Source organism: Piliocolobus tephrosceles, chromosome 1 (genome assembly GCF_002776525.5).
Source record: "Piliocolobus tephrosceles isolate RC106 chromosome 1, ASM277652v3, whole genome shotgun sequence".
Lineage (NCBI taxonomy): Eukaryota > Metazoa > Chordata > Mammalia > Primates > Cercopithecidae > Piliocolobus > Piliocolobus tephrosceles.
In genome coordinates, this window is record NC_045434.1 from 79,502,642 (window position 1) to 79,521,096 (window position 18,455).

An 18,455-nucleotide genomic window follows, 5' to 3' on the forward strand; every position below is an offset into this window, starting at 1 on the left:
TCTTGTTCCAGATGTGCTGCTACAGAGGGCGCCCTACCTGGCTGCCCAACTGATCGCCAGAAACAGCCTTGGCCAGGGTATCATCAAGAAGGGACAGTGAATCTCAGTCTAGCCAAGTCTATACTCACAATGTTCTGGATTATGAAAGCCCCAAATTGCATTTAAAATATAAACATGTGTGGTTAATGCCTATAATCCCAGGACTTTGGGAGGCCTCCTGGGAGGCCAGGAGAATCACTTGAGCCCAAAAGTTTGAGACCAGATTGGGCAACATAGTGAGACCCTGTTGCTATAAAAAATTTTTTTTAATTAGCAGGGCATGGTGGCATGTACCTGTAGTCCTAGTTACTTGGGAGGCTAAGGTGGGAGAATTGCTTGAGCACAGGAGTTCAAGGCTGTGGTGAGCTGTGATCACACCACTGCACTCCAGCCTGAGTGACAGAGGGAGATCCTGTAGATAGGTAGGCAGGCAGATAGATGGATGGATGGAAAGATAGATAGATAGATAGATAGATAGATAGATAGATAGATAGATAGATAGATAGACAGACAGATAGATATAGGAGGGAGTAGTCAAAACGATCATCAGCATAGTCCTGCTTTCCTATTTGTGCTGTTCGATATTACACCTAGTTGGTCGGGTGCAGTGGCTCACGCCTATAATCCCAACACTTTGGGAGGTTGAGGTGGGTGGATCACTTGAGGCCAGGAGTTCAAGACCAGCCTGGCCAATATAGCAAAACCCTGTCTCTACTAAAAATACAAAAAAAAAAAAAAAAAAAATCAGTTGGGTGTGGTGGCACATGCCTGTAATCCCAGCTACTCAGGAGGCCAAGGCAGGAGAATCACTTGAACTCGGGAGGCAGAGGCTGCAGTAAGCCGAGATCACACCACTGCACTCCAGCCTGAGTGACAGAGTGGAACTCTGCCTAAAAAAAAAAAAAAGTATACCTAGTTGAGTGGTGCTTTTTAAAACACGAATCACACCTATAATCCCAACACTTTGGGAAGCTGAGGTGGGTGGGTGGACGGCTTGAGCCCAGAAGTTTGAAACCAGCCTGGGCAACATAGTGAGACTCTGTCTCTACAAAAAAAAAACAAAAACAAAAATTAAAAATTAGCCAGATGTGATGGTGCATGGCTGTGGTCCCAGCTACTCAGGAGGCTGAGGCAGGAGGATTGCTTGAGCCCAGCAGTTCAAGGCTGCAATGAGACATGATTGCATCACTGCACTTCAGCCTGGGTGACAGAGTGAGACCCTGGCTCAAAATTAAAAAGAATTAAAATAAAATAAATGTCATCCATGATTCACTGTTGACTGTGGTATTTCTTCTGGGTTATTTGCTCAAATGTCACAGAATGTCATGGTTCTGGAGGCTTAAGCAGAAGGATTAACACTGGACTAATTTCAGCCAGTGAATTCACCCCCATTACCTTCTCAGAACCATCTAACCCTGGGATATGTAAGAATGAGTGTATCATCTCATATAGGACCTGAGAGTATTTTCCGATCTTCCCATGACATTTATGTCTCCGTTTTCCCTTTGCCGTGAAAAATATGGAGATCTTATTGTTTTGAGCAGAGTCACTGCAAGATTAGCAGAGAAAGATTGGTGGGCATAATCTGATCAGTGACAGCATGAGTTTCTGATTAAAATACGTAACATTTCAGGTGATACTACATTTTATATATAATCGTATATGTAATTATAGCCAAGTGTGGTGGCTCACGCCTGTAATCCCAGCACTTCGGGAGGCCAAGGTGGGCAGATCACAGGCTCAGGAGTTTGAGACCAGCCTGTCCAACATGGTGAAACCCCGTCCCTACTAAAAAAAAAAACAAAAAAAATTACCTGGGCATGGTGGCATGCGACTGTAATCCCAGACATTCAGGAGGCTAAGGCAGGAGAATCACTTGAACCCAGGAGGCAGAGGTTGCAGTGAGCAGAGATTGCACCATTGCACTCCAGCCTGGGTGACAGAGTGAGACTCCGTCTCTCTCACTCTCTCTCTCTCTATATATATATATATGTAATTATATAATAATCATGCAATAATTTTACAAAGATGTCTTGGTGTCAATTCAGCAAATACATACTATTTTGTGTGAAGTATTATGCTGTAAGAGAAATGTTTAACAGAAAACTGACATATAAAACAAACTTTTTCAAGGAGTTTATGCTCTGAGAAAAAAGGATTAAAGTATCCAAATAATACAGGCAGATTAAGATTACAAGATTAAGATTACCTTACAAGATTAAGGTAACAATATAATACAGGCATACAGGCAGATTAAGATAATACATAGATAATACAAGATAATACAGGCAGATTAAGATTACAGACTAAGATTACCTTACAAGATTAAGGTAACAATAAGGGAGGAACAAACTGCCATTAGGGATCCCGAGGATGGAGAGATGACATTTGGTTGCAGGGGATTAATAATATCATAGTGAAAGTTGAGTGGAGCTTTTAGATAAGTTACGGATGGAAAAGAACAGAAAACACATTTTCACTGAATGTTAGGTGAACTTATGAAATAACTCTGAAATTATAAGCCAGGACCAGAGTATCTGAAATCACTTCAGTTTCCACTTTTGAAGCAAACATAATCCTTTAAAAAATTAGCTAGGGCTGCTGTAACACAGCCACAAACTTGGTGGCTTAAACAACAGAAATGTATTGTCTCACAGCTCTGGAGCCCAGAAGTCTGAGATTAAGATGTTGTCAGTGTTGGTTCCTTCTGAAGGCTGCAAGGGACACTGCTCCATGCCTGATCCCTAACTTGGTGGGGTCTGCCAGCGATCTTGCATTCCTGGATTGTGGATGCATCACCCCGAGCTCTGTCTTCACATTCACATGGTGCTCCTTCTCCCTGTGCGCATTTATGTCCAAATTTCCCCTTTTGATAAGGACACCAGTCATACTGGATTAGTGCCCACCCTAATGACTTCATTTTAACATGATTCTCTCTGTAAAAACTATCTCCAAATGAGGTCACATTCTGAGGTAATGGGGGGTAGGACTTCAACCATTCTTTTTTAGGGACACAATTCAGCCCATAGCAGTAATACACACATTCACACACACACACACACAGTTTCATATAGCATGTGCCTTTTAACTTTTCTCCTCCAAGACAGGGTCTCAGTGTCACCCAGGCTGGAGTGCAGTGGTGCCAGTAGCTGGAACTGTAGGTATGTGCCACCACGCTCAGCTAATTTTTACTTTTTTTTTTTGGTAGAGATGGTGGTTTCACCATGTTGCCCAGGCTGGTCTTGAATTCCTGGGCTCAACAGATCCACTCCCCTCGGCCTCCCAAAGTGCTGGGATTACAGGCGTGAGCCACCACGCCCAATGCAAGTGTCTTTTAGAAAGTGATGTTGAGAGTCAGGTGTTTATCCTAAATCAGGTCATGGAACATAACAGAAAAAAATGTAAAAAGAAATGTTCTAGCTCAGTAGCTTCTCACATAGTTTACTGATGTAACTATCTATCTGCCTTCAGACTCCCTTTCTCACAGTCTAAAGATGAACAGGTTGTACCTGAGATTAGAGAAAGTATAACAACTCATTTGTACGAAGCATTACAGTTTAGAAAGTATTTTCTCACACTGCATTTCATTTGATCTTCAATTCTCTCAAGACAATTAAGTCAGCAAGGTAGATATCGTACTACCAGTGAGCATATGAATGAATGAAGTCCAAGAGGGGTTCAGTGAAATATTTTAGAGCCCCACTTTAGATGAATACAGATGGCAACATAATTCAGGTGTTCTGAATTACAGCCCAGGTATTTTTCATTCCATCATGATGTACCCAAAAAGAATGAAAGTACAGTTATCACTTTTATTTGTCCTTCATTTGGAAAAATTTGTCTCGGATGCAGCCTACTGAAGAGTGTAGTGACTGATGATTCACTTCCATTGATAAGATTATCTGGGAGTTCTTGGTATAGGCATGTGGGGAGTTGTAATTAAACAACTGCCAGTGGTATCACTATGGGACTGATGGGCAGAAACAAAGAGCTGCCTCTACTCACTGAGCTAAAGGCTACCTTCATAACTATGAAAACAACATAGAAGCCGGCTCCGCATTTTTTGTGGGACTGAGTCGACTCTTACTTGGTGGCAGATTGGTTTAGAAGCATGAATCTTGGATTGACTTATTCAGATGTTAGTCATATTATTTGTAGACCATCCATCAAAGGTCTTGCTTGTTTCCTTTTGGAATATTTAAAATACAAAGATTCTAATTCAATCCAGCAGAAAAAGCCCTTGTGCTGTAAATATAGGTAAATAACTGGGTCCAAAAGGCCACACCTCTCTGTTTTTTTCTTAATTTTTGTTGCTCTTCCTTTTTCAAAAATGTTAACATAAAACAATGTTTCTATTTATTGAGAAAAAACATTTGCTAAGAACCATGTTCAGCACTTTATATCAACCTTTCCAGACCATCCCATTTTACAGAATAACGGTAAGGCCCAGCTAGGTGGGGGGCTTCAGCCACGCTGGAATTTGAACCCAGACCTTTCTGACTCCATAGAACATTTTTATTTCTTTCTATGAGGGGAGGTAGGAAGGGAATGGGGTGTTGACAGCTTTACAGAGATGTAATTCACATTCCATATAATTAATCAGCTAGGGGCGAATAATCCAAAATACATAAAGAACTCATATAACTCAATAACAAAAATATAATTCAATTTTAAAAATGGGCAAAGGACCTACATAGACACTTCTCAAAAGAAATTTGAATAGCTAACAGGTATATGAGTAAGTGCTCAACATCTCCAGTCACGACGGAAATGCTAATCAAACCAGGAGATACAGCCTCACATCTGGTAGAATGAATAGTATCAAAGGTCAAAGATAGGCGCTAGTGAGGATGAAAAGAGGAAGTGCTTGTACGCTGCTGGTAGGGATGTAAATTATGGAAAACAATATGGAGGTTCCCCCAAAAAAATTGAAAATAGAAAATTCTGGGTATATACCCAAAGGAATTGAAATCAAGATTGCAGAGAGATATCTGCACTCCTATGTTCATTGCAGCATTACTCAATGTCCTTTGGCAGATGAATAAAGATAGGGTTTATAAAAATACAATTAAATATTGCTCAGCCTTATCAAAGGAAGAAATTCTGCCATTCGGATCATGGAGGACATTATGCCGAGCAAAATTAAAATAGGCAAGACCACAGAAAGAGAAATACTGCATGATCATCTCACTTGTATGTGAAATCTGAGTCAAATTCAGAGAAGCAGAGGGTAAGATGGTTGTCAGGGGCTGAGGGAAGGGGGAAATGGAGTGATATTGGTCAAATGGTACAAAGTTTCAGTGATACAAGATGATTTCTGGAGATCCAACGTACAGCACGGTGATGACAGCTCAGTACTGTATTACATACTTATAATTTGTTAAGAAGATCTTAAATCTTCTCATCACACATACACATACAATTCATACACAATGGTAATTATGTAGAGATAATGAAGATATTAATTAGCTTGACTGTAGTGATCATTTCAGAATGCGTATCAAAACATCAGGTTGTACATCCTAAATCTATACATTCAGAGGTTTCAAGGAGAAAACAAGACTTTAAATTATCTTTATTTAGTTATTGCTAAAGTGTCTTAAAGTAGTAGTGATGAATGGTTATAAGTAGTAACCATATAAGCAAGCAGTCCTGTCAGACTGTTCCAGCACAGTATTTCAGCTCACTGCTTATATACAGGTGGTAGGGTTCATATAGAGCAAAACACATCAAACTTGCTCAAAAGTTACATTCAAGCAGCATCTCATCAAGGTTTAGGTGTAAGAGTACATCTGGTTATGGATTACAGAAGCATAATCACTAATCCCATCAGACTTTATCTCATGTGTAGGAAAAGGCAAGGACTGGGGTCACTTAAGGAATGTAGTGACTCAGGCAAGAGACCTGGGGTTGCCCTCTGCTTTATGCTGTTTTGTCTTCAAGGCATCTTTCCAGAGAGTTGCATGTCGTCACAGGGTCAGAGGCTTTGTGAAATGATGCTGGCAGGCAGAAATGAGCAGACCTGGGTTCTTACTTTTGCTGCTTTGTCTCACTCCACCTGGCTCAGTGCTCTGCATGTAGTCAACACCGACTGCACTGGGAGACCATACAGATACTATGTGAGAGCGTGATCTTTGGAACCACATTGATTGGGTTAGGATCCTGGTGCCAACACCTATGAGCTGTGACCTTGGCAAGTTACTTCATCTCTAATGACCTCATTTTCTTTACTGGTAAAATAGGGATAATTCATAGGACTGTGGTGGTTTTACAATGAAAGGTAAAGCCCAAAGTACTTGATGAATTTTAGCTATTACTGTTACTCATGGAAGCAGCTTAAACATCAGTGGACCTAAAAAAAGTTTCACAGGTGAATTGCACTAACAATTAGATAAGAACATTTGATGTAAAAATGTTGAGACAGCTTTGTATGGAAACCAAGAATCATATCTACTCATTTCTTTATTCTCACCTCCATTTTCTTAGAGATCAAAAGAAATCATAATCCTATTTTATTGCTTTTGACGAAAAGTTTCAGGAAGCAGATCTTGGCCTATGCTTTCAGATGTTTTCCACATATTCTGGGAATTTCACTGCTAGAGTATTAGTCTTATACAGAACTCCTACACAACCGAATCATGGACTCGCAGCAGTAAAGCTATCCTATTTATGTTAAAAGTTAAACTTGGTTTATTTTGGCTCTGTGGAACGCCTACTCATTTTACATGTACTTTCTAAGTACTTCTTTATTGATAGACCTTTCTTACTAAGTAATATTGAAATATAAACTATTCACAAAGCACAATTTGTCCCCTAATCTTCTTGCAGATGGTTTAGAATTAGTAGGAATATAAGCCAATGGGAAACGTGTCTCGCCATCTAAATATTAGACTTGCTCTGAAGTTAGTGAGTTTTCATGGAACTCAATTACTAGTTATCCCAGCAGTACATGTAAAAGCCAAGATATTTCTGAAGAAGCACTTATTCTACCAATTATCCCAACATATTATAAAGCTCAGCCCATATTCCAGGAAAGTTGCTGTTGGCTTCTGGCTAGGTTTTCCCAGTGGGTTTACTGTGTGACTCAGGGATACTATTCCACTGGCGAGTTTCCTCCACTGTCCAGCTACATACTGCTGCATCCTAGTTTCCAAGAGAAAAAGGAGAGGGGACACGTGAGTTCTTTTTCTCCGAGATGGAGTCATGCTCTGTCGCCAGGCTGGAGTGCAGTGACACTATCTCAGCTCGCTGCAGCCTCCACCTCCCAGGTTCAAGCAATTCTCCTGCCTCAGCCTCCTGAATAGCTAGGACTACAAGCACACGCCACCAAGATTAATTTTTTTTTTTTTTTTTTTTTGGTATTTTTAGTAGGGAAAGGGTTTCACCGTGTTGGCCAGGATGGTCTTAATCTCTTGACCTCGTGATTTTAGACTGCTGTGCCAGGCACCAAAAAGCCGAGAGCCCTTTGAAGTGAGGCCAGTGCCAGCTGAAAAGAGCGAGCCCTCCCTACTGCTACAACCCAAATTAGTCCTCTAGAGCAAAAGGTCTCTCTCTAGCTGGAGGTTATTTTGCCCCAAACTGTCATGTCTTTATACTGAAAGAGAAGAGTTTCTTTCTTTTTTTTTTTTTTGAGACAATAGTTCTGTTGCCCAGGCAGGAGTGCACTGGCACGATCTTGGCTCACTGCAACCTCCACCCAAGCAATTCTCCTGCCTCAGCCTCCTGAGTAGCTGGGATTACAAGTGCCTGCCACCACGCCCAGCTAATTTTTGTATTTTTAGTAGACACAGGGTTTCACTGTGTTAGCCAGGCTGGTCTCAAACTCCTGACCTCATGATCCACCCAAGCAGGCTCCCAAAGTGCTGGGATTACAGGTGTGAGCCACCGCACCTGGCCGAGAAAGAGTGTTTTTCTAAATCCTTCTCTCTTTTCAAAATTCCTCAACAGAACTCATCACCAATATATTTCTTCATGGTGGTATACCTAAAATTGATTAATCAGCATATAAAAGAATATAAATTCATTTCACAGCACCACAAGTTATAGTTTATTACACAATAGCCAGAGGCAAAGTATTTGCAAACAGTAACTGCTGTAGAACTATATTCTCTAATATTTTGTCATTTGAAGAATTATTCTTTAACAAATGTAACATTTAACACTACAAAAAAGAAAACAGACATAATTACAAACAGCAAAGGCAGTAATACTGTTTCTCTAGCTATAAATAATACAAAAATATAAAAATATATAAAAATAAGATTTTTGTAGTAATATAAGCTTCTTAATACATAACATAACTACAAAAACACATTCAATAACTATCTACTGAGCTACTTACTGTGTAGCTACTACTGTGAAATAACTAAAATTCAGTATCAGAGTCTTGGATTTACAATACTGTATTTTTTCACAGATCTCTTCATCCGCTTAATTTTCTTCCCTAAGATTTGGTGATCTTGCTTTAAAATATACCGAAAATATCTACAACCTAAAAAGTAAAGCAAAATAAAAAGTTTTAATACTCATCACATTTTCACATTTTTTCAAGTATATTTCTACATTTTTAAATTTTTGCTTTAAGTTTAGCACTAATGACTATGAAAATAGATTTATTTGCATTATCAATATGTCCTAAGCATATTCTCAGCTGTGCCCAATGAAATATATTTCTTCCTATATACAAAATGTATTTGCATTACCAATATGCCGAAAGTATATTCTCAACTGTGCCCAATGAAATATATTTCTTCCCATACACAAAGATGTTTGTAATCCATCATAATTAAAGCATAGACTTTAGCTTGTTTTCTACCCTTCCTCCTATACCCTAGTGATGGTGATAGGTATATTATATACAGTCACATATTAAATGAGCCTTCTCCAAAAGCACATTTGTACAGCTTCCTTCTCAATGTTAGCTTGTAAATCAAAGTTGCATTCATAACAGTAAGAAAGTTCTCTGTAGAAAATCTTAGTGTGAAGGATTAGAATAAACAAATCATAGGTTAGAAATGGTCAAACATTATCTATTCATTCTAGCAATGTAGCGAGCAGCAAGGTGGAGACCACATAGCTCTGAAAGAGGTGCCTCATGGTCATTACAAGTTCCCCCTGCTCTTCATAGTCTTATAACACAAAGGACTGTCAAGCATTTGTCAAATATTTCAGACAAATGAATCATATTTCCGTAAGAAAAACGTAAACTGGATATTGAGGATTTTTAGAGTTGGTAAATGAATAAGACCATAAATCACATAAGAAAAATTAATTTCATTACAGTTTCAGCTTGTATGCATCCATCTTATCTGAGAAAATGCAAGGACATATACTGTATCTATAGTAACCATTTTTATTATTCCTGAAACTAGTATGCCAGAATTGCTAACATTTTTGTTTTGTTGTTTTTCCTGAGATGGGGTCTCACTATGTGACACAAACTGGTCTCAAACTCCTGGGTTCAACCAATCCTCCCACCTCAGCCTCCCAAGTAGCTAGGATTATAGGCGCACTGCATGCGACCACACCCAGCTAGTAATGTTTTACTAGCTGGGAAGCAGTGGTGTCTGTAGTATTACCAAAATAATTTGTGTTTCTAAATATATCATACTACCTTAGTAAAAAACAAAATATTTTGCACACAAATTTTTGCCTGTACCTATATAGAAAGCTGGAAAGAACTTCGTTCCTACCCTAATATAGAGAAAAAGCTTTAAAAACTACAAACATTAACTCTCAAGTCCATGAGAGCTGAAGTCACAGGGCAACCAAGTAGCTTCAATCCCAACAAGAAAGGCCCCTCCAAGGAGAAATGGGCCTGGCTTGCTTTTAGCGAGACATGGAAAGAAAGAGAGCCATCATACCCCACTCTAAACACAAAGCAAAGGCAGACTATGCCTAGACTTTGAATCCTATAAAGTAAGGTTGGTAACCAGAGCAAGAAGAAAGCCCAGCTTAACTAATGAATAGACTGATTTAACCGCACACTAACAGCTTGAGAGGAGATGTGGCTCTTGCGGGAGTAACTGATGCCTCGTATTTGTAGAGCACTTTAGAAATTACGAAGCACTTTGATGTGATGTTCACATGATACTTAGCAATAAGACAGGTGTTACAATGCCCACTTCACAGAAAAGGCTCCTAAAAGTTAATTGCTTGACCTAAGTTACACAGCAAGTGAGTGAGAGAATTGGAAAATTAACCCAGATCTTTCCTTTTTTTTGAAGGAGTCTCGCTCTGTCACCCAGGCTGGAGTGCAGTGGCATGTTCTTGGCTCACTGCAACCTCCACTTCCCATAACCCCAGATCTTTCTACTCTGCTCAAAGAGACCTGTTGATAATTGTGCTAGATGCCTCTCTACTCATAAAGTAGTAGAAAAATGACAATCCAAATCACCTTTCTGTTCCTTGTCATCAGTGTATTAGAGAATTTTTATTTTCTTCTTAATCAACATTTTATTACATTCACTGAGACTACTAATTCCAAAATAACAGAAACTATATTCAAAAATGAATTGGAGAATCTCTTCAGGACACCTTAAGCTCCCTAGCAACGGACTGCTTACTAGTGGTCACTGTAAGATTCATTTTCTTCATTTCTGGACATACTCTGTGATATTTTCATTTCGCTACTGGCCACCTTTTCAATATTTCAGTGGTAGAAAGCAGGTAAGAGTTTTACCACCCAAAATACTTCTTTTCTTTGAAGAAAAAATCAATATTCCTTTTCTTTGAAGATAATTTTTTTCATATGCTAGTAGCAGGTATTCTTTTTCTTAAGTGGAGGAAATGTTTCATGCTTACAGAAACAGACAAGTAAATATTAGTATAATATGAAGCTATTAAAGAACAGTGAGGTCAATAAAGAATATTTTGATACTTGAAACTATCGGTAAACTTTCTATAAAACAAGGCCAAATGGTCAATTCTTGTGAAAAGTCTGTATCATGTATCTTAATGCCCCCTAACAACACTCAAGTCAGGAGACGAAAACCATGCACAATCAATGATATGAAATCACTGCTTCTAATCTAAGCACATGACCTGGTCCCAACTCAGGATTTACTCTTCCATTAAGCAGTTACGTCTTAAGCACCTAGTATTTATAGGTACCACGTTAGGTAAGCTCTAAATGAATTATTCCAAAATCAGCCAAAAGCTATGTCTAGATAAAACGAAAACAAAAACATGTACCTTTTCCTAACAGTAATCCAGCCACAAAAGCTTTCTCACAGGCCAAAGCTGTATCTTCCTTCCAATCACTTTTTGCCCAAAAGTAGCTGAAATGAAAGCTTGGCCACCAGTTTTTCCTGGAGTTCCACTCGTCTTGAACCCACACAAGGTGGTTTCTGGAAAAGAAAAATGTCAAAAGAGAGGGTCAACGATGTGAACAAATCTATATTACCAGAATTTAGACTTAGAGTCTACAGAAAGATGACAAGGAAGATGTTTCCAAGCTAAATTCTGAATATGGCCAAGGCATAACACATGATTGGCAACAACAGGAAAGCAAATCCTTTTTTGTTCTCTTCTATCTCCATATCCCATTTTCCATTTCACTAAACAGACAGTTTAGCACAGTGTCTTCGAGTCTGTGCTAAGACTCGACGCCAGACTCCTGGATTCAAATATCAGCTCTTCCATTTACTATGTATGTGATTCTGGGCAAGTTGCTGAACCTCTCTGAGCTTCAGTGACCTTGAGGACATTACCGGTACTGATCTCATAGGACTGTTATTAAGATTAAACTATTCCAGTAGTAGGGTACAGCAGGTCTTATATAAAGCTCTTTGCATAGTGTCTGGTACATAGTAAATATTCAATCAACATTATCTATTACTATTACTTAAGTAAAAGCTTACTTAAAATTATATGCTGCCATGAATGACTATCCAAATTAAGATGCCATTATTATACAAATACATGAACAAATAGGTTAAACTGTTAAGTGCAGGCAATTCTATGTATCAGTGAATAATTTATTCATTGCATATATTTAAGGTATACAACATGTTTTATATACATAAACTTTTTTGTGTGGTGGGAACATGTGAACTCTACTCATAGTAAATTTCCTATACGCAATACAATATTAACCACAGTCTGTGTTGCACATTAGATCTCTATAATTTAATTGAGCAAATGCTTATTGGCACCCATGTGCCCCCTATGGTAGAACAAACAGCGGTTCGAAAAAATGAGCCTCTTTGCTTTCAAGGACCTTATAATCTAGTAAGAGTTTATTCAGTGCTTGAGATTTAGAAAATGGTTTACAGTGAGTGCATCAACATATGACACCAAAACCGTTTTATAAACAGCACTGTCCCATCAAGACAAGTCAGATCTGAAGCCTGAAACAAGTTCCAACTGATACTGAATTGCCTAACAACTGGATATAATAAATATATGAAACAATTTTGTGATATCCCTTCTTCTCACACACTAAGTAAAAATAACAGGAAATTCATCTTCCTTTACTCAAAATGTGACACTAATAATATTATGATCAGAGGTACACTTTTAGATACCCAGGTCACAATGGATTTAATGAGTATTTGTTGAATGAACAGTGTATGATGATCTTGTGAGGTCCTAAAAATACTCACTGAAAAAATGTTCAAACACAGGTAGGAGGAAAGCTGCTTCCCATGTGATCTTACAAGTTAATGACGCACAAATCAGGAGTCTTTAGCAAAGAGTGATCCCTGCTAGTCTTTATTTCCAATTGGAAAACACATATGTAGTCCTTAGCAAGCAGCAGTGCTAAGTACAGGATTTATTTTGATGGCATAAAAAAAATTGATAGAATTTTTGTATGTTCCCCTTATGACTCTGTATTTCTTTGCTTCAGAAGAAAATGTACTCAGAAAACAGCTAAAGACACAGTTCAAAAAAATCCAAAAACGTAAGTAAAGATCTTTAAAAATTGATAGACATTAGCTAAAATATTGGGAAATACTATTCATGATGACCTAGTAATAAATACTGTATGTTTCTTACCCCATTAAGGTCTTTTTCAGATATTTTGCCAAGTATTTCCAAGCAGTTATATTCTTAGTGCATCCGGCAAAATCTAAGACTCCAAATAATACCTCCAACCCCAGTTTACGGTGTTCTTCTTTTTCTGCAATGGTTGTAACAATTCAAGTTTACATAAGGTATTGAAGTGTACAAAGCTAAAATATACATGTATATTTTATCAACTGTATATATACTTTACATATATGTTGTTGATAAAATACTGAATCATAAGCCTTCTGGTTAACAGTTTTTAAAAATTCATTATGCTTTTATTCCTGCAATGAATCTGAAAAACTCAATAAAAATTCCTGCTAATGAGCTAATGGTGGTGAGTCTGATCTCACTGTGGGTTACACTCCTCTACTGAGAACATTACTTAAAGTATCTGCCCTGTTTGGGCATTTTACACATGTTCTTTTATATTCAGAGAGGAACCTAGGCAGTCCTAGGACTAGTTTGGGCTTAGCCAACTTATTTCCTTCTATGAAGGAGTATGCTCTTTTGTATGGTGTGCTGAAATCTAGTAGGGATTAAAATGGAGTGAATTATATAAAATCGAGCCATTTCTCTTTTGCAAACTACTGCCTTCACATTGTATAACAGGAGTAGGCAAACTTTTTCTATAACGGCCCAGATAGTAAATATTTTAAGCTTTGCAAGGCATACAGTCTCTGTCACAACTACACAGTTCTGTCAATACAGTGCAAAAGTAGCTGCAGGCAATACATAAATAGATGGACATCAACAGAACTTGATTTACAAAATCAGGCAAGGGGTGGATTTAGCTGATGGGCCATAGTTTGCTGGTCCCTAATCTATAGCTTGTCTACACAAGGTAAAAAACAAAATTTATTTATTACCTGATTTTCTAAGTAATGTATGGAATTCCAACATCAATTTATGAGATGGTACAATCTGATACAAAATCTGAAAGAAAGAACAGTCTTGTAATTTTTACATACTTGTAAAAGCATTTCTCAGATTTCAGCTTACTTCCAAAATAAAGTTTTTACTATCTAATATGCTCTCCATAAATTTATTAAGTATTTTTAAACTACCTTGCTTTTTCTCTAGTTTCAATCTAAGTATAGAAAAGTATTCTCCATAAATCCATAAAGCTGTTTTTTGTTTTTTTGTTTTTTTTTTTTTTAAAAGTCCCTGCTAACAACATAGTCAGGAGAATCGAGGGAAATAGGCAGGGACTTTTTATTTGCTCCTTATATACATCTATATTGTTTACCATGCTCAACAACTTAAAACAATTTATTTCAGAAGCCAGGACTGAAGAAAAAAAGAAAAAAATCAATTATCACAGAGAAAATATACTTACTTACTAAACAGAAGAAATCACAGAATATTTATATAAAGCAAAAAAACTAAAAAGGTTGGGAGTTAATTTCACAGATTGTGCTCAGGAACAGTTTACTAAGGGTATATGAGTAAATATTTTAACAAACTTTCACACAACGAAAAAATTTCTCTTTTAAAAAACAGGAAGGACTATTTTTATGAATATTCAAAAAATGGAATTTAAAGTAATACTGTATTTTTCATTTTAATACATTTAATTCTAGAAATGAATTCATTCTGCTTACTAAAGTACTTTGACCTTACATTGAAATAATTTCCAACAAAATTAAAAGTAAGTAAATTTTGTTAATTCCTGCTAATCATTTTTAAAAAGATCAATCAAGATCAATACACCAATATCAGAGAATATTATTGAAATTCGGTTCCTATGAAAGTCACATTTGTTTCATGATTTTATAGAACTCTGTTTATGGCTCAATTCACTTTTTTTTTTTTTATTGAAATATAACATGTAGCAGAAGTGTATACAAATCACGGCATCCAGTCAGTTTTCACAAAGTTAAACACTCAAGTAACCAGCACCCAGATCAAATAATAGCACATCACCAGAACGCTAGAAATCCTCCATTAGTTTTGAAAAATTCTTAGTCATGAGCCCTTCAAATGTTAGGGTTTTTAAAAAATTAGTTTGCTTGCTTTTGCCCTGTTCTATTCAGAGGTACTCCACCTCGGACTCCAATGGCAAATATGTCAGATCTTTTCACCAGTTCACTTGTATGCTGGTTTCTGCACCTTTCAGCCTTTTTGTCCTCCATGGTTTAGCCTGGTATTTTCTATGCAGTTCATTAATCCTCTCTTTTGCTATGTTCAATCTGCTATTAAACCCATGTATTGAGATCTTAATTCCAAATACTGTATTTTTCAAAAGGAAAAACAGAATTTCTCTAAATCCATCTTGTCTTGAATATAAATAAGTATTCAACAGTTATTTTCTGTAGCATTTTTAAAAATCTTTTCAAAAACACCATTAGTGATTGATAACCTGAATGAAAGCACAGTCTTGCTTTTGTTTTAAACACAATCCTTAATATTTTTTAATATAAATGAGCCAAAAGCTATCTTAACAGAGTAAAATAAAAATAGCAACTTCAAAGGTATTGTTTAGTCCAGCCTGGGTAACATAGCAAAAGCCTGTCTCTCCAAATATACAAAAAATTAGCCAGGCATGGTGGCATGTGCCTGTAGTCCCAGCTACTCGGGAGGCTGAGGTGGCAGAATCACCTGAGCTGGGGAGGTGGAGGCTACAGTGAGCCTCACGTGATCATGCCACTGCACTCCAGCTTGGTCAACAGAGTGAGACCCTGTTTCAAACAACAACAACAGCAAAGGATTATTTAGTAAAACAAAGCCTGTTGAAAAATTTATAAAACATAGTTTCCACATCTGAAGGTTTGATAATGCCAATTTTGATCATGAAAAGTATAAAGATAATCGGCCTTTTAAAAGAAAACAGAGATAAGAACTTTACTCTATCATTTCTTTAGGTTGAAAAGGACCTTTGTCTTTCACCCCTAAAATGCCATTATTAAAAACTGAACACACAATATACAAATAATTCCTATACTTTAACAACAAAAACCAAACACCCAATTGATAAAAGGGCAGAGGACTTGAATAGACATTTGCCAAAGATGATAAACAAATGGCCAATAAGCACATGAAAAGATACACATCACTAGACATTAGGGAAATGCAAACCAAAACCACAATCAGACACAGAGACCACTTCACACCTACTAGGAGAGCGGTCCCCGACCTTTTTGGCACCAGGTACTGGTTTTGTGGAAGACAATTTTCCCACGGACTAGGGTGAGGGTCAAGGATGGTTTCAGGATTGCATTATTTATGCATTTTACATTTGCTGTGCACTTTATGTTATTACATTATAACATATAATGAAATAATTATACAACTCACCATAATGTAGAATCAGTGGGAGCCCTCTCTTTCCTGCAACTGGATGATCCCATCTGGGGGTGATGGGAGACAGTGACAGATCATCAGGCATTAAATTCTCATAAGGAGCATACAACCTAGACCCCTCGCATGTGCAGTTCACAATACGATTCGGGCTCCTATGAGAATCTAATGTCACCGCTGATCTGACAGAAGGCAGACCTCAGGTAATGCTCACTTGCCTGCCACTCACCTTCTTTGTGGCCTGGTTCCTAACAGGCCACAGTTACTGGTCATAACAATCCATGACCCAGGGGTTGGGGATCCCTGCCCTAGGATATCAATGATCAAAAAAGGGGATGGAGAATAGAAGCTGTTAGCCAGGATGTGGAATCGCTGGTGGGAATGTAAAATGTGTAGCTGCTATGGAAAACAGTTTGACAATTCCTCAAAAAGTTAAAGAATTACCATATAATCCAGCAATTTCACTCCCAAGTATACACCCAAAAGAAGTGAAAGCAGGGACTCAAACAAATACCTGTACACTAATCTTTAGAGCAGTATTATTTATAATAGCCAAACAACAAACACAACCCAAATGTCTACCAAAAAATGGATAAGCAAAATGTTATAGGTACATAAAACGGAATATTATTCAACCTTAAATAAAAATGGCCATTCTGATATATGCTACGACATGAACCTTGAAAACATTATGCTAAGTGAAATTAGCAAGACACAAAAGGACAAATGTTATATGATTCCACTTATATGAGGTACCTAAAATAATCAAATTCACGAAGATGGAAATTAACATAGAGGTTTTCAGGGGCTGGGAAGAGTGGGCAATGAGTTACTGTTTAATGAATAGTTTCTACTTGGGATAATGAAAACATTCTGGAAATAGACAGTGACGGTGGTTGCACAAAACTGAATGAATGTACTTAATGCCACTAAATTATGTGTTTTAAAAATGATCAAAATGGTAACATTTATTTTTGTATATATTTTCCCACAATTTAAAATGTTAAGCAATATTATGTACAACAACCCCATGAAACACTTAGCAACAAATTTAACAAAATACATACACTAAAAACTACAAAACAGTTCAGAGAGATATTAAAAACCTAAATAAATGGAGAGACATGCCATGTTTACACTTTGGAAACCTCAATACTGTTGAGATGTCAATTCTCTCAAACTGATCTATAGATTTAAAATCTCAGCAAGACCTTTTCATAGCAACAGATAAATTGATTATACAATATGCATGGAAAGTTAGAGAACCTAGAAAAGCCAAAAGCAATTTTGAAAAAGAACAAATTTGTATGACTTTCACGATATGATTCCAAGACTTGCTACAGAGCTACAGTAATCATGTTAAGGCCACATGAGATATTACTACACACCCACTAGAATGGCAATAATTCAAATTTAAAAGACCTACAATACCAACTACTGGCAAGGATGTGAAGAAACTGAATTTTCATATATCGATGTGGAAATATACATCACTAGAACACAACGGACTTCATATACAGCCTACTGGTTTTCAACAAAGTTGCAAATGTACTAAATGGAGAAAGGAGAGTCTTCAATATAATGCTGGAACAACCATATGGGAAAAAATAAACCTTGACCTTTGCTGCACACTACCCACAAAAAAATAGCTAAAAATCTACTATGACCTAAACATAAAACTACATAACACATCTAGAAAAAAAAAAAGAAGACTCTTCATTATCTTGAGATAGGCAAAGATTTCTTAGACAAAAAGTATTAACCATAAAAGAAAAAAATGTATAAACTGAACATCAAAATTAGAAGTTTCTACTCTTTGAAAGATACTATTAAGGAAACCAAAAGGCAAGGCACAGAGAGAAAATACTCATAATTAATATTCCTCACAAAGGACTTATATCCAGATTATATAAAAATTTCCAAATCAGTAAGAAGACAATTGATCCCCCCAAAAATAGACTAAGTAGTTGAACACTTGACAAAAGAAGATATAGGAATGGCCAATAGACACATTAAAAGATGCTCGACATCATCAGTCATTCGGGAAATACAATTTAATGCCACGTGAGACACCACTATATACATCCACAAGAGGCTATTATTCA

At 37.2% G+C, this 18,455-nt stretch overlaps 1 protein-coding gene across 9 annotated transcripts in view; it reads right to left on the reverse strand.

Moving 5' to 3' along the window:
- Window positions 1-4,532: 4,532 nt before the first annotated feature.
- TAF1A (TATA-box binding protein associated factor, RNA polymerase I subunit A) overlaps window positions 4,533-18,455 on the reverse strand; it is a 35,676-nt gene continuing 21,753 nt past the window's right edge. For 8 of the 9 annotated variants that reach the window (XM_023203690.3, XM_023203692.3, XM_023203697.3 and 5 more), the window contains 4 exons: window positions 13,920-13,986; window positions 13,039-13,162; window positions 11,233-11,387; window positions 8,061-8,530 (listed from right to left, as the gene is read on the reverse strand). In XM_023203690.3, the coding sequence (XP_023059458.1) occupies window positions 8,418-8,530; window positions 11,233-11,387; window positions 13,039-13,162; window positions 13,920-13,986 (459 nt within the window). In that variant the 3' untranslated portion in view covers window positions 8,061-8,417. Of the gene's footprint in view, window positions 6,136-8,060; window positions 8,531-11,232; window positions 11,388-13,038; window positions 13,163-13,919; window positions 13,987-18,455 lie in introns of those variants that run through there. The other variant, XM_023203691.3, reaches the window with a different exon arrangement.